Here is a 22,391-nt window from a genome sequence, read left to right as displayed (position 1 = left end):
CTTAGTTAGCACCACAAAAAAAGAGACATTTATTTTAATAAAGTTGCAGTTTCTTCCACAGAATTTGACTAAGCCACCAGTAACCCAGCTGCAGTCATACCAATCTCTTTTGCCATGGCAAGGCCCTGTGGGTAGGTGATGGGCGTCAGCTTCTTCTCCTTCAGCTTTTCAATAGTGTCTTTATCATCTCGGAGATCAAGTTTGGTACCCACTAAAATGATGGGGGTGTTGGGGCAATGGTGCCGCACCTCAGGATACCACTGCAAAGACAAAATAACTGTGTGGGGGCAGATCTCCATGCAGGCTCTGCAACATGCAACATGACAAATGAAAGGCTCAGAGCCTTTCCTGACTCTTTCAAGCAAGGGAGAGTTAAAGGGAACATGTAAGAGCTGTTAAGGTAGTATTAAAAAAATACACAATTGCAGAACATTTTTAAACAATGCCAACAAGTATTTCCATATACTTTAAAAGTTCATCCTATTAAAGGCTGTATTTTCGCCCCTTTGTTTTGTGGCAGACCCCTGATCTGCATTTCTCCCACCCGTGGCAACCAGCTCTCTTTTATGGCCACACTGCCATAGACAAGCTTGTCCAGAGGCATGAAAAAACTGCAACAGTAGCACAGCATGTACTTAAATGCCATCCCATCCATAAAACAAATGGCATCAACCCAATTTTTACTTTTTTATATATACACATTTTTCTTTAAATTGCATTAAAATTAGATTTCCTGTTTGTGATCTTAACATCTTGTTGGCTGAAAACTCAATCTTCTTCTGTCTTATTGCATCAAGAAGCAACTCACACCTACAGTGCTGCAGGTGCCCTGAACTTCCATGACTTAGAAGTTAGGGAAATGGATTTCTGCCTTCTCAAACTACATTTAAATTTTTAAATTGCCCGCCAAAAAGTCACCTAATGTTTTCTTGAAACTGCTGTGACATGAACATTGTATTGAAATAAAGTGGTAGCAACTTATACTTACCTTAGCACGGACATTTTCAAAAGAAGCGGGACTCACAAGGGAAAAGCAGATTAAGAAGACATCCTACAAAACAAGTTTTCAGAAGTTAGCCTGACAGAGCAACCATTTGAAAAAAAAAATATCACCATGAAGAGACCGAGACCAGTATCACCACCATCTCCATCACGCTGCCATCCGTATCACACTTGCAAAAGGCAAGGTCAACAACACAGCTCAAAAAGACAATTTGAGGTCCTTTTACCCATGGGAAATCCATTCCCAGGCAGCTACAAGCAGAGGCAAAGAGGTGGGGAGGGAAACAACAAACAGATTGTATTCAAGTTATAATCAGCTATTGCAGTAGCCAGCAACTAAACTCTAGTATCATTGCACTGCAAACTTTTTTCCCTAAATGTCACTCCTTCTCTTACTAACATTCAATGAAAAACACTTCAAATTCTTAAAGATACAGCAAACAAAGAGTCAGACTGGCTTCTAAACCAGGGTTGGATGGCTCTTTGCAGAACTCTGAGCAATTTAAGCCTTAAGACATGCCAACTCCTCGGCTTAGGTTGCTGCAAAGTGTTACCATTCACACCAATTTCTGCAAAAATGAATGTATTTATCAATGTGCTACTCTAAAGTAATCTTTAATTGCAAAGGCAAAGTACAGAGCATGGAACCGCAAAAATAGAAAAAATGTACACCAGTTTCCACAATTGTTGCTTCCATGCCCAATGCAGAAGAATCTGTTAGAACTGTCACTACCACCATCACTGCAAAAACACTCCACAATTTCTCTAGAACCAAAGTAGGATTGAGGAGGGCATAAAAAACCTCTAAGCATCACACTAGCTCCTTTCTTCCATTTCTAAATTATTAAAAAGCACAGACAGAAGAGTTGATGTTTTGGGGGATCTTGCACATCCCATCTGTCAGTTGACCGCAACAAAAGATTATAAATAAGATCAGGTAAAAATATTACATAAATCTTCACACTAGCTGCTGTACAGTATACATTAAACAATAATAATCATATACAAGCATTTGGAATAACCACATCAGTTTTCTCTACCTAACCAGATGAAGATCATTCTTAAGTCTTGCTGTATGACCCAAAACTCAGTAAACACATGTCAAGCAAGCCCAACTTTTCCCAGCCTACCTCTGCATCCATACTTACTCCAGTATCAAATGTGTTAAAGAATCAGGCATTTCAGAATGTTAGTTGATTGTGCTGCATTTCAAGGCATTTTGTTAGGTCAGCATCTGACATCTGCATTGCTAAGCACTTGCAACCCAGTTGTTCATGCATCACCCCAGGAAGTTTCCGTAGCAGCGTCCCCAAAGAAGAAAGGAACAACATCAAATATGTGATACTATGGCCACTACTTCTGTTTTCCAAATGTGCAGTTTGTGGTGATTGAATTTATGTTATGCAGACTCTCTCCTTTGCTATCTCCAGAGATCAAAAAAATCAGTGACCTGGAGGAATTATTTCAAGGTTTCAGGTGTCTTGCACACTACCAATCTTAACAAATAGGAGGAAACACTATTCATTTCTGAGAAAAGCTTTAGTCTTTAGCAACTCATAAGAAATGTAACAAAGTTCTCAGATCTAGCAATTAGTTCCAAGAAAAGTAGTTTGTTATAAAATAGGGGCCAATTTATCACTATCGTAAGCAAGACAAGATGTACAGAACTAGGGACTGAAGTTTACTTAAAGTTTTACATACGGCAATAGGTTGATCTGTCAGACTGGAAGATAGATTCTTACCATTGGTTCCTCCAACCTAATAACAGCATGAGATAAAGTTACTCCCAAAATGGATTTAAGAGAAAAATGTTCTCTGAACCAGCGATCTGTGCTCACAAATACAAGACTTTTTCTCCGAAATGTGTCACCCTGTAACTCAGCACAACCAACTACCTGCACACAAACCAGGCCACCAGACTTCCCCTTAAGCTTGTAGATGTTTGTCTGCATTGTCCAAGAAGACTTGCAAGAGCAAACCCCACATAAAAAGCATCCTCCTAGCTAATTTCCTTCTTCGTTTGGTCTCTCAAAGAAACAAGATTATCCCAATAATCTCTCCCAACCTCTTCCCTCCCACAGATACCCAGGAATATTCATAAACTTCAAATATATCTGGGAGAAAGTGTGAAATTCCTGTATATTTTAAGAAAAATTAATACAGGAGAAAAGATACAAATGAACACCCCCACTGCAGCAAAGTTCTTACTGTGAAGTTACCAGCTGTTGGACTGCTGCCTGGCTAATCAAGAAATGCATGTGTGGTCCCACTAAAGGCAGTGCCTGCATCTACCTCACCCAGAACATGGCTCATGTGCACGTACAGGGAAAGACATGCATGCGGGGGTGATTTTTAAATAGCACAATGAAAGAAGGGGGAGGCGGAATACAGATCCTGCAGAAGTCAGGCTTCTTTAGTTCCACTGTTCTCCCTTTTTTTTTTTCCCCAAAACATTCATTGATTTTGTGGGGTTTGTCCTTTAAGTGATGATGAAGCTTACTTATTGCATAAGTCTAAGATCCAAAGACTGCATCACAAGAAGTTCAAGACTTACCACCCTATCTTCGTTTCATTTTCTGCTGTAAAAAACATACGATCTGAATAACGGAAGGTATTTCAGACCTTTACTTGTCAGTTATACATGCCTGTACAGAAGAGACTTTCTAACAAGTGTGTTTAGATGGATATAGAATTCTTCCACAGACTATTAGAAAGCCACAGTTATTTTAGCAGGCTGAAGACAGAAGTGCACTCTGTCCCTTCAGCACAGGAGAGGAACAATATTTTCCTCTACAATTCTGCTGCCGCACACTGAGTGATCTTTTAGGATATTGTTTCTGCTCCACCATACTTTTTTTTTTAGTTAAGATTTTAAGCAAACCTGAAGTTCTCCTAATATCCTAAAAATGTTTAAATATTGGAGAAAAACAAATGTATGTTGCTTCTTTACAATAGAAGACAGGTAGTTCTGGCATTTCTACTAGAGCTGTCTACAACTGGCAAGTTCATGCACATCTTGGGTCTTGAAACCGAGTAGAAAGCCTAATTTTAAGAGTTAGTGAGCAGTGAATTAAGGAAAACTATGAATTAAGACAAATTTACTAAAAAAAGCACTAGAGTTAATTAAATAAGATTCATATTATTCAAGAGAGCAGTTACGATGTAGAATAATTGGAACTAGTCCTTGTTTTACATTATTAGCACCGAACATATCAGCAAGAGTTGACAACAAAATCTGCAAGTTACCACCCTTCTTTACTTAAAGGACAACTCCACTAGATAAAAGTAACTTTAAAGAGATGAGAAAAAATGGTCTACAAAGATCAACTGTAGCTGAAGTCGCACTGGAAAGAAAAGAGCAGATTACTCCAGCATTAGCTTTGTACAAGGAAATGCACAGTGTGCAGACAGGACTTAACCAGTTGCAAGCCCTGAAGAGAGAAGCACATTTATACTGATGTTAGAGCACAAACTGCAGTAAGTAATAAAATAGCCATGGGCTTAAGTACATTTGAAAGCCACAACCCAGGCTCTGTCAATAGCAGTAGTATCTTCATTCACAACCGCCTCTCACATTCAGTACCTCTTTACAGAGGCTAAACAGTATCAAGTGCTTAGCAGTGACAGTGTCAGGTTGCAGCCAAACATCATGCCTAAAAACAAAAACAAACTCTGCTTTTGGCAGGCATGCTAACCTTAAAATCAATGGACTTGTTGATGGGACTATTCACCCAGGTTTTTTGTTTGCTTGTTTGTTTAAAATCAAGGATTCAAGCTAATTCTGAGGCTGCAACTACAAGAAGCCAACATGTACCAGCACACAAATACCCGAGGATGCAAATTTTAACATTTGGACAGCTATACACACATCAGAGATTCTAATACTACAGCTACAGCACGTAGGACGAAGGAAGGTGGCTTGAAACAATTCACAGTTACTAATAAATACAACTTCAGATGCGACAATGAAATGTTTAAAAAAAGAAATCCGTATGTTAGACAAAACCATGCATTCGTAAAGTTTGACACTGAAGTTCTTACTGTTTGCGGGTAGGAGAGTGGGCGTAGTCTGTCATAGTCCTCTTGACCAGCTGTATCCCACAAGCCCAGATTGACTGGTTTTCCATCAACCATTACATTAGCAGAGTAGTTGTCAAAACTGAAAGTAAAAAATAACAAAGTGAAAAGCTAGATGCATTTGGTTGCAGTAAAACAGGGCCCACAGATTTTTTCTTATAGAGTCCTAACTGGGAAGACTACAAAATAAAGCTTTTATTTATTGCATCCTTCTGCTCCAAGAAAAAAAGTCATTTTTTTAAATACCAAGTCTGGTATTGAGTAGCAGAGGGAATAAATATGCACAACACTTAGTCCAGTCTGAGCAGGTCATCTTTTTCATTGGTCTTCCAGCAGAAGTCTTGTCAGTCTCAGCGAACAGAGCAAAGCAGGTGGTGCACTTAACAAGCATCTCCCAGTCTTAGTGGGACAATAAACAGTGACAGCCCGCCTCATTTTGTAAGATTTAGAATAGCAGCTACATCAGCAACAACTGAGGAATCCTTAAAGACAACAACAATAGGTAAGATTAAAAAAAAATATTAACCCTGCTAATCAAAAGCCACCACAAAAATCTTCTCTAATGAAACACCAAAGTTAATAACCAGAAGCCAGGACAGGCATGGCTTTTATCACTACTGTAGGTGCAAAGGTTTTCATGATATTTTAAGGATAAACTATGTTCACTAAGAATACATACATACTATTATGCAAAAATCTGAATTTAAGAACAAAAAAAATAACATCAGGAGTAGTTACCCTTCCAAGACCTTTTTGTTTTAAAGTAATCTGAAAATCTCATTAAAATGTACTTAACCAGAAAAAAATCATCAGTGCTTATAGAGAGCAAGTTAGACAGATAAATGTATTTTATAGAGACATCTCTAAAAGGCAGGGGAGCTGCTTGTCTGTAAAACACCTCCCCTGGCACCCAAAACACCATCAAAAAAGAACTACACTAATACTGATACCAACAAATTTGTCCATGTAAGAAAATGGGAAGCAGCAAAATAAATGAGTCCCCACAATCATGCCTGAGGAGCTACAGAGCTGTGGCTTAGTACAGGATTGGCACTAGTACAAAAAAAAAAAAAAAAAAAGAGAGAGGAACAGAAAAATCTTGTCTGTAGTCACGTAAACCAATTATGTCTATGTTTTACAAGGTTTTATAGCCTTGAAACTGCTTATTATGAGCAATACTTAACATGGAAATTTTAAAAAGAGAATAAAAACTGATAAAATGTTAGTAAATACTAGCCCCTAGTCAGGGAGGCTTAGTGGTCAGAGAAGCAGAACCGATTTAGCGTGAACAAGCCCTGGTATGACCATGCTCAATAGCAAAAGTCCAAAGTGCTTCTCCTTGAACACACCTAGGTGCCCAGCTCAATGTTTAAGGTGAAACCAAGGGGTGCCTGCAGCCAATTCAAAAGGCTCCAGTAAGGAACCTGGAATGGCAGCTAACGTACACATGTGGATATAAATGAGGTTTTAGAATTTTGTAAGTACTTACACGGTGGGTATATATTCTCCAGGAAATGCATTGGTTGTGTAACTGATGAGTAGGCATGTTTTACCTACAGCACTGTAAAAAGAAAAAGTCCACATGTAAGAACCATTCATCTTCAGTAAGAAATACTCCTTTTAGGGAAGAAAATCGATTACATCCAATCGTCTAAGGAACAATGTAGAGTGTCAGTAGTCACTACCATGCACGGAAACTCCTAACAGGCTGTTGCCTTCAGGTAGCTGGTAATGGAATCATACCTGATATAAACATCCATTTTGATAATCCTGAGTTTTATTTTACATAAGTTTGAAAAAGCTTGAAATGTATGATTTTGCAACGTATCACTACTTTTGTGTATTTGAGAAAATACAAACAGCAATCCTCACGATACTTATGGTTATTGCAGAACGTCCCCTCACACCCACTCAACGACCACCCCAACACTTCGCTAACTGAGGTACAGATAAATCACAATCCAGTACTGAAGGAGGAACTGGCACACCGAACCTTCCCCCACAGATCTAGTCCTGGACAGCCTGGAACAACTGGGGACACGACAAGGTTCTCTTCCAGGTTTCTTTCAGAACTCTGGCAACAAGCTCCTTCCTTCTCCTCCCTCCTCCTCACATCTTATCTGCTGTCAAACATTACATGAACAACATAATTAAACTTTTGTTACAGTTACAATTAAAGGGTCAGAATGCTTGAAATTGGACCTTTTTTTTTGTTTAAATTAACTGCAAAATGGGCTCCTTGCTGCCTTCTCACTTCAAGTGCAGTCTTTTAACAGCTTTAGAGAGTTCAGAGGTGATGGCAAATAATGCCTGAAAGAATCCAAACTGTCTCACAGTCCTCTCAGTTACTCTTCTCAGACAAACTGCATCTCTAAAACCACGTGCTCAAAGCAAGCCAGCAGAAACTTTGACACCTTACTGTCCTTACAGATGAATCTTGCCATCAGCATTAGGTTCAATGCATATGCCTCCTAAACTTGCCACAAGCTCAAGTAACTCAGCAAGATTTTAGTTCAGAACTGCAGTTAATATTAAAAAACAACAACAAATATTCCCAGGAACCAAATGCTACTGCTAAAAATATCTTTTTATCCTTTAGCTTTTGCAGAAGAAAAAAAACAGCTCACAGAAATGAGCTTTAGTCATGGGCTTACTAGCTCTGCTGCTGCAAGCGTCTGAGGCATTCACATCTGAATTTCACATTTGAATCGTGGCATTTCTTCTCTTGGTCTGGAAGACTATGGATTGCCACTTCATTTACCCACGACCATCTTCAAAGTATTACTTAAATTCATTTAGCACTCAGCATTACCCAACCAGCCTTACCCAGTGACGCGCGATGTAAGGCAGGCTCAGTGAATTTGAGGTGCATAACCACAAGTTCCCAAGCATGCTGCAGCCCACAAGTGACACGACAGCAGCACCTGATGACACCACCACCTGCACTCAAGCAATGAAAGAAGAGTTGCTTCAGTGTGCAAAACATCAGGATTTTGTCCCGCACACCCGTTTTTTTAGGTGTAATGTTTCTGAGCTGCCCCCTAGCACAACATCCCACCTACAGCCCTCTGTGCCCCCCCCCCCCACGGTGGCCGCCTGTCTGTGCTGCTTTCCCTGCCTGCCCCCAGGGAAGGCGACGCCAGCCCCTTCCACAGCCCGACCTGCTGTCAGCACACATCCTCTCGTACCAAGCTGTAAGAGTTAAGTGCCACAATTTCTCTCTACTCTCAGTAAATACAATCTGAACGTCTTCCCAAAGCAACAAGCTTGAGATCTGCTGGTTGGCAGAAGCAGGACAGGGATTTACCTCACAGAAACTTTGGTGGAGAAGTTAGGGAGCAGCGCGACCCAGCGTCAGAAGGAGAGAGGAGATCCCACCTTATCTCTTGCCCCAGCGAGCATTACGAACAGGCCAGCACCAGGAGCCTCAGCAAGCTGCTCCCTCCCCCACAGGGACACCGTGTGGGTTTCGCTCCCTGGGCTGTCTCAGCAGCCACAGCATATCGCAGGACTGCGCTCCTAGTGCCATAAAGCAGGCTCACGAAGGACAAACGTGAAAACCCTCAGAGCACCAAGGAGCAAAGGGCAGATCCTTAGGGAAACCTCTGAGGCCACGTGTTCTCATGCCTCTGGAACCTGTTTGGTCTGATGCTTCATTTACCAGCGGGCTCCTTACAGATAATGCAAGCTTCTAACAAATTGATGTGAAACTTTACATTTCCAGCAGCAGAGCAAGAACTTTTCTCTGTGCTCAGGCTTCTTTGTTCACCTTGCTCAGAAACTGGTGAGTCTGCTCTGGCTAATCAAAACAGTGCAAGGAGGAGGTGGTGAAAGGTTTCATTCCAAGCTTAGAAGTGTCTGCAGTGTGTATCTGCAGCACCGATCAGTCATTTGAACAAGAAAAAACACGTTCAACAACCCTGTTTCAGGCTTGCTCCATCCTCGGTTTCCTGCTTTCCTTGCCTTTTGGCTCACTGCCCCATGAATCAGATCATTATAGTCACCAGTCTTAAAAATGAACACCAACACCTATCTTTATAAATAGAGAACAGCCTCTGAGTACTTTCAGCTGTCCTTTAAAGTGTCTGGTTCTGCACTAAGGAACTCCAAATCCAATTGCTCGGCAAAGTATAAACCCCTGTACATAAAGATTAAGGCCCTAAAATATCACCAAGCCAGTATTAGTTGTAACAAAATTTCTAGCAACTACTTAATCATAGCTCTGTCCTCCCACCAGTACATCAAATGCAACTGGTAACATTTGGCTGTAATTAAAAGCACGGCCTACAGAAATCCGGCATTTTAACCACTTAACAGTAAGCAAAAGGCTTACAAAGACGGCAGTGAATCCCTCACTGCTTCCTGGCACCATCCAGGAATCAATCTTTACAAAAGCACACGTACTCATTCCTGCAAACAGAACAAGCCATCTCTCTTCCCAGGCCTCATTCACACTGACCAGTTCTGCAAAGTTTCCCCAAAGCACGGGGGCTGCCTGGAGCCATGTTAGGTGACATTAGGTGACACCAGAAATGCCACCCGAGGACCTGCACCAGCATTTCTTCTGCTCTGAAGGCACCAGGGCTGCACAGATGGTGCACAGTCTCCCTCTTGCCTGCAACTAAAAACCAGTTGTGAGAGTTTCGTTGCCACTTGCAGCCATGGCAGTGGAGGCCAGCTGCAGTACTTGCTGGTTTCAGTCCGGAAACGCTGACATCTGCAAACAGGTGGCAGCCCGCAGAACTCCTGGAGTGCCTCCCTCCTTTCTTTCTCTCTCTGCCAGGATGCACAGCCCAGGTCTCCACTCAAACTTCACTGTCAGGTGCGAAGCGCAGCATTTCTGCTGTAGGCTGAGTTACCCGCTGTTCTTCCAGATAAGCTGTTTTGCTTGCTGAGACACTCTCTCCCCAGTACGCTGCTCAGAACTTACATCTATTTATGCATTAACTTTAGAATGGCAACAATGGAAATCTCCAAACTTCAACTCACTGTGCTCTCTGTGGACTGGAGAGATGCAAGGTGTTCAGTACCCTCCCCAAGCACCACGCTGCACTTGAGCAGAAGCCAGTTATTCCCCGCTCCTCTCGACAGCATGGCTCTAGCAGGCAGGGCCTCAAGGTGAGCCCAATTTCAAACAGGGGCTCTCCATTCACCTCTCCCGCTCTTACAATATTTCTGCAGTAGGTACATACAGCAGAGCGTGAAGTCTGACCATTTCTCTGGCACCCAGTAATCATTTCTCCAAAATGCAGAACTTCCCCTAGCTTTACATGAGATCACTTGAGATTTCATACCACTTAACAGATGCTTTTTTAGAGTGAAAACAAAAGCTGCTAAAAATAACCTATACCAGTGCTTTCTCTCAAGTGTCAATCAGCAGCAATTCCTGTAGTTGTTATTCAAGTGGAGTGCTCTTCATCTGTCCTGCACATTCCTACTTATCTGCATCTACAAGAAGTGCAAGCAACAGTTGCCATTTATTTTTCCTGACACAATCCCTACAGTGAAGAGGAGAGCAAGGGCAAAATGAGATAGCACAACTCGCATTCCTTCCAGCATTTTGCCAGTCACATTAGATCTCTAAACAGATTATCAGACAGAGCCCGAAGAACAAACACAGTCTGTATATCAGAAACAGCCTGCTCATTTACAAATTAAGAAAAAGAAGTCACAGGTACTTCTACAGCTTTATTTTGTTCCTAGCAGACCTTTGCAAAAGGTACATAAAACAGTACTGAAGTTTTATATCACATAAGCAAATCTTTAACTTGCATTGTTTTACAGAAACACTAAAGCTCTAGCCTTATCTAAGCCAAACATTACACATTTTCAATAATACCTGTACTGCTTGAGCTTTTGAAGCAGAAAAGAAACACAAGTAAGTAAATACCTAAAAACCTCAGTGGAGGACAATAAAAAGCTACCAAAAATGAGCAACGGTATCTAAATGCAATCTTGAGAGACATTCTGCTAACTAGGGAGGAAGAAAAACCAATCAAACTACTGTATTTTGTTCACATATATGGGAATAACTTAATTGCACCACTTTCATTTCCAATACAAGCAGCAGTAAATGTATTTAGAAAAGGAGTAATTTATAAAGCCAGGGACAAAAAAGAGCTGCTTTGTTGAACGAACTATTGAATAACATACAGTTTGCCTATACAGAGTTCTTAAATCCAGGAGGAAGTAGATGGAACTTTTTCCCCACCCAAACATGATGCATCACCTTTATTTACAGCACCGCCATAGACAACAGTTCAGCTGAATTGAAAAAAAAAAAAAACACACACACAATAAAAACCAAATTAGTTGTTTTTAAAATCAATACAACCAAAAGGCCAGTCCAGAGTCATTCTATCCAGCATCACTGAATTACACTGCTCTGAGAAGTCTTCATTTGTCAAGATGGTTGTCAAGCAAGAAGAACATGGAAGAACACATGTCCTTACTGCTCAGAATCTTGTACAGCAGAAGAAGACGAAACAAATCTGTTATACTAGGTAATTTTATCTTTCTAGCACACTTAGATGTCTTTTAGGAATTCCAAGTATATTTACAAAAATTAAAACACAGACAAATAGCTTGAAGACTAATCCACCACATGAAATTACACAGAGTGGCCAGCCCATTTAACTACACTTACACTCCTCTGTCATCTACAGAAGTTTGCTGTGATACCAATTATGCTCAGCCTACACTGGGATTTTTGTTTCTACCAAGGGAAAAAAAAAAAAGCCACCACAACTCTCAAATTGCATAAGACGAGTCTTGTTTTCCAGCTGGCCCGTGATGTTCCCCTGAGCTCTGACGACCAGTAAGAGAGAGAATGCCTCTGAGCTGATGGCGATAGCATCACAGAGAATACTCGGTGGTAAACACACCAACTCTTTCCCCACCACAATTCTGGCATTCGTTATATTGAAATCTGAAACTTGGGAGTTAAATTGGTTCTAAAAAGCCTCCTCAAGTTGTTCCTGACTAGTCTGTAACACCGTGCTCAGGACGCTATAGGCACAACAGTCAGCACAGACCTGCGTGCCGTCTGTTGGCTGTTTCCCTTGCTTCAGCAGCCTCCCTGGGCTAGGAACCCTAACCCTGTGCTGGGAGCCCTACCAGCCGAGACTCGGGCCGCCAGAGGCACGGTCCCAGCCCCGAGCATCCCAGGCGTGCTGAGATCGCCCGGTCTCACTGCGAGCCCCGGCTGCGGGACCGCTCCGAGCCGCAGGCACCCAGACACCGGCGGGGCGTCCCGGTGCGCGCTGCGCCTCCCAAGGCTCCCCCCAGCGAGCCCCAAGTGCCAGCGGCAGCGCCTGGCCCCCGGCACCCCCCGGCCCCCGCTCCGGGGCTCCCGCCGCGCTCCGGGGCCCGAGGAGGAGACGGGAGGGGACGGAGCCCCGGCGCTGCCGGCGCCGCAGCCACCATTTGCTGTCGGCAGCCGCCGCCTCGCCCCGCGCTCCGCTCCCCTCCCCCGCCGCCAGCAGGAAGCCGCGGCCCACGCCCGCCGCCGCCCCTCGGGGCCCCCTCAGGGCCCGGCCCCCTCAGGGCCCCTCCGATCACCTCAGGGCCCCCCTCAGCGCCCCGCCGCCCCCCTCAGCGCCCCCCCCCAACGGCCCCTCCGATCACCTCAGGGCCCCGCCGCCCCCCTCGCGGCTCCCCTCAGGGCCCGGCCTCCCCCCGCCGCTTCCCTCGGGGCTCGCTCCGGCCGCCGGGGCTGCCGAGGGCCGTGCCGGGACTCACCCGTCGCCCACCACCACACACTTGATGGCCTGCATCGGGGCTGCGCCGCCGCGGCGGGGCCTTGCTGCCGAGCGGGGAGAGGCGGGCGGCGGTCTGGGCAGCGGGTCGCGGCCGCCTCCGCCCTGCGGCTGGCAGCGGGGACGAGGCAGCGGCCACCACCCGAGGCGGGGAGCGGAGCGGAGCGCAGCGCAGAGGAGGGGTGCGGAGGGCGGGCCGCGGGCGAGCAGGAAGCGGCCGCGCCGCTCACATCCGCCCGGGCCGCGCTCGGCACCCCGCCCTCACGGCCAGCCGCTTCAGCGCCGCCGCTTCGGCGCCACTCGGCTATCTCCGGAGGCGCTCGGGTTTCAACCGGCGCCCTTCGGGTTTTTCCGGCAGCGCCTCGAGGACTTCGGGCGCGTTCGGCAGCGCTCGGCCCCGCTCGGCTCGGGGAGGGAGCGGCCGCAATGGCCGCGCTGCCGGCCCAGTCAGCGCCGCCCGCCTCGGGTGTCCCCAGCGCGGTCCCTCGGCGTTTGGCTCTTTTCTCGGCCGGAGCCTCGCCGAAGGGCGTTGTCCCGCCGTGGCCAGGGCGCAGCTCGCCCGTCGGGAGGCTGCGCCGCGGCCCCGCCGGCCTCCCGTCAGGGCAGGAGCCTGGCTGCTGTGGGGGGCGCGAGGAGCCGGGTGCGGCCACCATTTTGTGAGCCCCTCGGGCCCCGCGGCTGGGGACGGGCCGCGAGCAACCCCTCGGCAACCGGCGGGGTGCGGACACCGCTGTGTGAGCCCGTGCCTCGCTCCTGAGGCCGTCCACCACGGCCCTCCCAGCCATCTGCGGCTGGTGCACGCGTTAGCGCTCGGCATCTCTGGAAATGTGTCAGTGTGAAGCGACATCTGCTTTGCAGTCGCCGCCTGGATGTAACTCGGGGCACTGGAGCACCCACCGGGCTCCCTGCGTGCCGCTGTGGGTGGACATCAGCTTCCCCGGACAGCCACACAGCACAGGCCGGCCCCTCTTGCTCAGCGTGCCAGCACAGCGCAGGGCCAGAGCAATTCCTTTCATCGACAGACCCTCGCACTGCCCTCCCTCCTCCTGACACGCTGTGACATTAATTAATTCTGCTGGCAAGTTTCAGACAGATCAGTGCACAGTCAGCTTCATGAGACGGGACAGCCCGAGCCACTCACACTAGGACTGCCAGGCTACAAAGAGCCTTGGGTTCCTTTTTTTCCCTGAGCAAACCAGTTATTTTTAGTAACTATTGAAGTGAAAGTCAAGCAGAGCAGGTCCAACAATCCCAGGAGCCTTTTCATTTCTACAGTTAGTTCTTGCCATTATTCTACTTGGCAGAGAAGCTTCTGGTTGGACTGATGCACACAACCACTGTTCTCTCCACACTGCCATCCGTCCAGGCCTCAAAGAAAGTATGGGGAAAAGCACATGCTTCTTGTGCCAAGTGGATGAGTTCACTGAAATTGATAGAGTGTACCACCAAGGATGGTTTTCAAGTGGTTTAATCTATTAATTTCAGAACATTTCTAAATGATTTTGATACCATACAACAAAACCTCATCAATGGACAGAGCATCCCATGATATTTAATCTCTTCCATTTTTCTTTCTCAAGCAAAGATAATTCTCAGATATTTCACATTAGTGAAGAAAACATAACAACTGCTGTAAACTAAAAGGCTATTTTTGCAACACTTGTATGTCCATGTTCCCTCATACAGATGGAAGCGAAAATGACTTGTCATTTAAGCTAAATATCCTGAAAGCCAAGAGTCTGCTCCTGCCAATGACCTGGCAACCATTCCCTACCCAGCAGCTGGGAGCTGCGGAAGAGAGGTGTGGGCAGTAGCACAGTGCTCCTGCTGTTCTTGGCTGCTACAACAGCTTTTGAGGCCTTTGAGATACTGCACAGAAATAGAGCAGACGTAAAGATTGTCTAATTTATGTTAGGGTCCTGGGGAGATCCAGAATGTGGACAGATTCAAGTGCTGTGTAAAACTGCTTCTGATTATCCCACCACCTACCAATTCCTTCCCTGGTTCTTTTTTGCTCAGTGTAACCCAGATGGATGATTGGAATTTTTTACATGAAGAGGAACTACAGCGACATTTACAATCTCATTACAAAATAGCACAGAAAGATAAGCATGAAGGCTGTAATGGAGAAAACATTCACATTAGCAACAATTGCTTTTATGATCCTGCCGTGAGACAAGCAATCTTTTTATGTATGTTCTTTTCAGTGCTCCTCCATCTGATTCTTTTGGGATCAATTGTTTTAAGCATTGTCAAAAACTACTTAAGTCAAAGCACAGGGTATGCTTCAAGCACGCTTTAAATTTACAGTTGTAATTGGATATATAAATGCTAATATTATAAAATATGTAGATAAATATTTGCTATTAGTCATTGAAAACAATATTACAGTTTGGATAGATAATGACAGTAATAGAGTCCTACAGTGTTTTTCCCACATGTTTGTATATCTTTATTCCTTCCAATATCCTAAAAAAAGAGCCTTTTGGAATTGTTCAAAATTTTCAGTTGCATTCCTAACTGATATCTCTTTTAAGGTAAATATTCTTTACATGCTCTGGAAGACAAATTCTTGTGTGTATGCTCCTTGATATGATGACACGATACATTAATTATTCTATTATTAAACTTCAACATATTTAATATATGTTTCAATTTGTTCTTACATCATTTTTGCTTCACTCTTATTAAGTGTATTTGTTTTCAAAAAGAAAAAAAGTCCCTTACATAGTGCTATTAATGTTTAACACTTTGCATATATGTTTTTCCCCTGAGAATCAGAGAAGTGGACACAGGGAATACACCAAAACGATCTGACAACATAAATAAACGTAGAACCAAAGAACAGGATGAAAGACAGGACAAGGGAGCGAGAAGTTCATAACAAACAGCTTAACAGAAAAAAATATTAGCTTGATAGATATGATTGCTTTGCTGAGTTGTATATAGAATATTTACAGATGTAGTACACAGAGGAGCATGTAAAAAGAAAAGAATGAATGGCAGTAGCTATAACCAATTATAAATTTTTCCATAATTCTGATAAAGTTATGAATCATAAAGTCGAGGCTTAGATCAGTCCTAATATTGTTCCATAACCTATCACCTTGTCTTCTGTCATCCATTACAATTGTTGAAAGTATTTCTTAGACATCAAGAGGAAATCCTTATTTAAAATTGTTTCGGGTACTGCCTGAATATGTGTATTGTGTATGTGCTGGCACTGAAGAAGAATTATTATCCTTTGTGGATGGGGAGTGGCAGGGTAATCACACTGATGCAATACTGGAAAGTGTTAGTCACCATGACACAAAACATCAGCATTACAGAGACAACAATAATTTGCACTTTTATAGCATCTTTCATCCCAAACTACTACTGTCTTCTTTAACATGTTAGTTCGTCAATAAAACCATAAACAAATGCACAGAGAAGTAAAGAAGTACCAGTATACACACGGTACATACGAGAAAACACGTCAGTGAAAAAAACAGGACACCTAAGAGTGATTCATGGATGTGTACTACTGCTCCTAGATGACACTTCCTGCAGACACCAGTTCTGTTCAATTGCCTCCAGGAAATAACATGCTACAATATCTAAGTCAAAGTAAAAGCCTGTTTATGGGTAGCGTCAAAACTGTTTTTGGGGCAAAAAGCTGTAATCGGAGCTCACAGCCACTTGAAATTAGGGGTTGGACTGAAGGAGTCAATTTTACATGAAGTGAATCACATGCTACTAAAGGGTGGAGTAAGGCTTTCAGCATATGCTGCACTCTTGTCTCTTTACATATTTGTATTAGTATCAGAAGAAAAACAAAGGAAGAAAACAAAACAAAACAAAACATACCACCAAAAACACCCAAAACAACTTGAGAGATTTATCTTACTGGAGAAAAATAGGGTTTCTCAGTGCTTTTTCATCTTACAATAAAAGCTAAAAGAATTGTCTCAAAAATTTTGTTCTTAAAGATTTTATCCTCATTTGAGTTGCTGGTAAAACTCAAGTGATTAATGATATAGTATTAGGGATATATAGTAACTGGTAGAAAGAAATCTTTATGCACAGGACTAGGGAACCAACATTTCCTCCTGGATTCTAGTTCCATCTGTGACATTACCTGCCTTTGTGGCCTGCCTGTCACTCACTGAGCCCCTTTGCCTTCCCACTTTTAAATCAAGATAGAAGGATGTATTCAAGCTGTTCGGAGAAGAGGAAATCTTCACAGAAGTTGGGGAGATATAGTAACATAAAATTCATATTAAAAATAATATAATCCACAAATAATCATCCACAAGTTTTAGCTATTCCAAGCAGACATTTTTGGCATGATTAGTTTCCTGAGCTTTGAAAAAAAACACAGTACTAGCATGTGATATGTACACTGTTCAAATATAGTACTCAGTCTGCTCTAGAGGAACCAAAGCCAGCAGTAAAAAAGGAACCACAGCTTTTAAATGTCAGCATTTGCTGCATCAGAGAGAAGAGATTAAAGGAGTATGCAAATAAAATGTTCATATATAAATCTCTAAATTAATAAGGAAAAGTTGTAAAATAAATGCATTGTATTTGTGTGATATTAGCATATTAGCATAGATGATTTAGCTGGTATACATACACGACACAAACAAGTCCTGTATTTTCTTTAGATAGCTTCTGACAAATACCTCTTCTGTGCAGAATTTCAGTTATAAAAACCACATAAGGCTTTGCATTCACTTCTGCCTCCCCTCAGGTTTAGCAAGCAGTAACAGACAGCGCTCACTACAGCAAGAGCTGCTGAAGACAGCGGGACTACACAGTAATCCCTGTATATGGCTGTAAGCTTTTTGGAATAGAGACATTATTATATATTTATTAACAAGACATTAGAACTCTCTTATTTATTTATTTATCACTGTAAATACCTCAGCAGAAATAAGGGAATAAGTCTTTTTGCCAACTGAAAGGCATCAAATTATGCCATTAGGTGAGACATTGCCGAAGTACACAGATGTGTAAACAAGAGATTCCCCTCATCTTCTACCTATGTTGGTATCAAGCATTTCACAGAAATGAGCTTTCAGATATTGAGGAAATGGGTAAAGGTTTAGCCATGACAGAAGTCCATTCAGCCCCACTAGTTATATTGCCTTCCACCTGCCAATTATTCTTCACATGAATAAAGACTGAAGGCTACGAGCTTTGACTTGGCTACCTGAACTCCTTTGAAAGATCAAGAGTTACTTTTGCTCCAGGCTTGCAGGCGTGCTTATGAGCTTCAGTAAAGCTAGGACCTACAAGGACAAGTCTTCTGTGGTCAATTTGCCCGAGGACAGGCAAAAGGTAAGAAGCCTACTTCTCAGCTGAATTAAAAACTTTTCTGGAAAACTTTTGTTTGTTTGTTTGTTTGTTGATTTTTGTTTTTTCCCAATGCATGTACATTTGTAAGCTGCTAAACTGCTTCTTCCTGTGAAGAGGAAGACTTCCCCAAATAAGTTGATTTATTCCGCAGTTCCTAAATATAACAATTACAAAATTGTCCTGTTTGCAGAACAATCTATGTGAACGGTGGCATAGGTTAATCACCTTCCTTCTGTTTTCACCCAATAGCAAGAGATGCAATTGGGTGCCTGGTGTTTCTGCATACTTCTGGCAGCTAGCTAATTTGATATCCTGTTAGATTTTGCATTTTTTTAACTGACAAAAAACGCCTGTTCAAATGTAGTCTCGTGTCTTTTGAGCATTGTGTATGTTAGAGGACCAGTGCTTCTCAGTACAAGCTCACTGCAGCACTGTATGGTAACACAATAGCTTCTGCAAGAGTTATTCATATTGTCAGGAGCTTCAATTGCATCTAACTATGACTCAACAACAATGTGCTGTTAGAATCCGCAGCGTGTTGTACACCTAATTTTCTGAAAGATTTTGTAGAGAGGGGGCTCAAAATTAGACATCACAAACCAAAAGAGTAAACTGAACGCTTTTGTCAGCAGGGACAATAAACCCTCTGAGGGCCGCCTGGGATTGCAGAGTGCCAAGGCTGGTTGCTGCTGGGGAAGGAAAGCACGGCATCAGCAGACGGGCTACCAGAGCTGTTGACAAGTTTCCTTGCAGCCCTAAAAACCCACTCACAAGAAGAGGTTTGTTAGGAACCATCTGGCTCTTTTTTTCTTTTCTCTCTTTTTTCTTTTATTTTCTTTATTTATTTTTAAGTGAACTTTCAGTCCAAAAGAGCACAGAAGATTACAGGAACTGAAGAGAACAAAATGTTTTATTGTTTAAAAAATCTGACTTTTCTCTTTTTCAAGTTTTTGTTATGATCTCGGTCTTTTGCAATCATTTTGTTGTCAATTGTCTTTTTTTTTTTTTTTTTTTTTTTATACATAGCAATGGATATAAAAAGATACCAGAAAGAAACTAAGTATAAATAACCCTAAATTCTCTCTCATTGAAATGCAAAGTGCTCATAGTGTATCTCTGCTTTTGTAGCTCTTACAGAGAACCTTGGAGACCCAATCACATGCACAAGGACTTTTGTGTTACACACCAGAGCGCAGAGACGTCCCTTCCCAAAACAGGCCTATCCAAAAGCAGATGAAAGACAGATATAGTTAAATATGGGGATGCTGTTAGGTAACATTGGTCTATGTGGTATGCACATCCAGGGCCTAATTTTTATTTCTTTTGGAAGTAAAGTATCATATAAGCGCTGAAGGAGAACAGAGAAATCTTTGTATGAGCATATGAGGAACTCCTAAACATAACAGATAAAAGTTGAGAAAGCTTCAGAGTACATTTTGAAAATGTAACAAGAGTAATGTTGACTAACAACATTTTTTCTTTGAATAGAAGAATAAATATTTGAATTCCTGAGGAGAAATTTTAAGCAGAATGAAATAAAACATGAAAGGACTTCAAAGATAAGGGTGTGCTTGTCTGATACAACAGAGAAAGGCGAGTCAGGGTTAGGAAGCAAAATGGAATGATGGCACTAAATTGATGGAAAAGGATTTCTGCAGCTCTCAGCCACAAATTGCATGTCAATAGTTTTGAACTTCTGCATATTAAAGTAATCTGTGTTTTATCTAAATTGAAAAGGAAGGATTTTACCACCATGACAGAGCTGAAATCAAAGGAGGAAGTGGGGGGTGGCTTTGGGGTTTATTTTAATTTTGAATAAGTAGCTAATTTCCAAATCCTGATGTGACAAAATCTGATGAAGCTCTTCAATTGGTATTCAATTGAATTATCTTTTCATTTTGCATTTCTTTGTTGGAAAACTAAAGATTATTTTATCAAACACAATATTTAATTAAATAATTAGATCCAAATCAATACCAACGCTAACTTGTTGTTATGACCTAATTTATTAATGATATTGCTTATTTTAGTGTAAAAAGTAATTTAACGTCAGTATTTTCTCTTGTGTGTCAAATTCTTAATCAAGATTTTGAAATTGATAGTGTCACAATTCTGTCAATTAACAACATGAGCCCAAACTAATGAGAATCTGACAGATACCAACTGATAAATACAACCTAATCAGCTTCCTGATTTAGTCTTTATATATCATGTTGCATTCAATATAATCTCAAAAAGCTGCTAAATGTCTTAGAGCAGCTAAATTACTTTGTGCTCATCTGCTAGAATAGATGGCTGCAGTACATATAACAGAGAAAGGAATGGAGACATTGAAGAATTTTAGTTAACTTGGAATTTCAGTTGTAGCACCTGGACACATCTTTGTTCCTGTGTCCTCAGTGTCTTCAGTACTAACAGGGTTATTAAAAACTTCAGATGTGGAGGAAAAAAAGATACAGCACCACTGTCTTCACAAAACAGCCCAGCTGAACTGATAGACATACTACACAGCAATAATACTACTGCTTGCAGAAAGAAGCATATGCCCATCTTTGGAAACCTTTTTGAATTGCAAGCTATTGCATTCACTTTATGAATAATATACATAACTTCAGTCTCTTTCCCTTTTTTTTGAATGATGTGCTGAAATAACCCAAGGGATACTTTATGAATGAAGTTGTGAGGAGAGTGGAGGCTATTATTTCATGTTCTCCAAAATGAAGATGGTGCAGGTAAGCCCTGTCTCCTCCTTTTAATAGTGCAGGTAGGCTCAAGAGACCTAGGCACAGAGATGTCAAATCATAGACATCACAGATCATAGACAGATCAATCCTGGCCTCAAAGGGGATTCTTCAGCTTTGATTAAAGGACTGACAAACAGTCCTTCTTCTGTGACTGAAGAGGGACCCAAAGAGCTTTGAATCTGCTTGGAAACCCTGGGGAAGATGGATAGGTATCTGATAAGGTGGGTTCTAAAAGATGCATTTTCTTTGATACTTTTTTGATCTGAATAAGCAGTGTTTTGCTTTTAAGAATCAGTAGGATAGTCTGAGAGAGCTCTGAGAGAGCATTTAACTCCACAGTCTGACATTCGGTCAGATCTGCTTAGATGACCGCAATGAGCTACAGCTGTCCAGAATCAAAAAGCAGGGAGTGAAGGAAGGGGGTCCTGGACTTCCACACTCATAAGAGGCTTATCTGAAGGCCTGAGATCCAAGCGGGTTTCTTCAGATCTGTTCAGAAGCTGGATAAGATGAAAGAACTGGTTAAGGACAGCTCCAGTGACTGGTTCTGCCCTTGACAACCACGTTCTAGTCCCGATCAGGCTGGAGGGGCTGCCTGGTACCTCAGGCAGCAGGAAGGTATTGCGGTACCTCCTCACCTGCAGGACGGACAAGCCCTCAAAACACGCCGCATCCTTAAAATACTCCAGTTCCTGAGAGCACAAGCCAGTGCCTGTATTTTCCTTAATTGGACTGTTTACAGTTTCCAAACACAGAGTGAGTTTTCCAGGGGTTTTCCGCTCTATTATGTAGCTAACGAACAAAACAGCATTTCAGACAAAGGGACTGCAGATAAACCTGGGAGCGTGTCCAATTTTGTACCGGAATTTCTCCCTGTGCACCAGAGTGATTCTGTGGCAATACAATAATATTTCACGAAGAGTTTAGATCGATAGATTGATTTTTCTGTTTCACGTTACAGTTATTAAAAGTTAATTGAATGAAAACTACATAGAAGAGTTCTAGTAGAAAAGGGCATTTTTTTCTTGTTTCATTATATTCATAAATGATATGGGTTGTCTGTTCTGGGGTGCTTTCCCCTACTGGCAAAGTTAAGTGTCATGATGATAATGTACCTCAAAGAGCTTCCTAGAGTATGACTAAAAAATGTTTAAGTGTAACCTATGAACATTGCTTTTAAATTCAGAATTGAAGTGCTGCCTTGAAAAGCATAAAGCGTTTGCTTGTGGAAATAGGTGGTTTTCAGCATTGATCGCCGAACTGCATAAAGCACAGAATTACAAAAACAAAAAGGGGGGGGGAGGGGGGGGGGAGCAAAAATCATTATCAACATGGACAGCCCACTCATTTGCGTTGAGGAGGTTCAACGAACCAAGCCCTGGGGCTCCTCTTCCCTAGCGGCGAGAGCCCACCCGCCTGGAGGGGCTGTGAGGAGCCCCAGCCGCTCTCCGAGGGCTCCCAACACCCG

General features: G+C 42.7%; 1 protein-coding gene across 5 annotated transcripts in view; it reads right to left on the bottom strand.

The window, feature by feature from the left end:
* RAC1 (Rac family small GTPase 1) overlaps positions 1 to 22,391 on the bottom strand; it is a 46,163-nt gene that overhangs the window by 1,668 nt on the left and 22,104 nt on the right. For 3 of the 5 annotated variants that reach the window (XM_084536604.1, XM_084536606.1, XM_084536605.1), the window contains exons 6-9: positions 6,569 to 6,640; positions 5,044 to 5,161; positions 989 to 1,051; positions 101 to 260 (exon numbers count right to left, since the gene is read on the bottom strand). In XM_084536604.1, coding sequence (XP_084392730.1) covers positions 101 to 260; positions 989 to 1,051; positions 5,044 to 5,161; positions 6,569 to 6,640 — 413 coding nt within the window. Of the gene's footprint in view, positions 1 to 100; positions 261 to 988; positions 1,052 to 5,043; positions 5,162 to 6,566; positions 6,641 to 7,905; positions 8,020 to 12,819; positions 14,118 to 22,391 lie in introns of those variants that run through there. The other 2 variants (XM_084536607.1, XM_084536603.1) reach the window with 2 other exon arrangements.

Source organism: Aythya ferina (genome assembly GCF_964211825.1).
Source record: "Aythya ferina genome assembly, chromosome: 15".
Taxonomy (NCBI): Eukaryota; Metazoa; Chordata; class Aves; order Anseriformes; family Anatidae; genus Aythya; species Aythya ferina.
The sequence above is the reverse complement of the archived record's forward strand: the minus strand, read 5'-3'. Positions and strand labels throughout refer to the sequence as shown.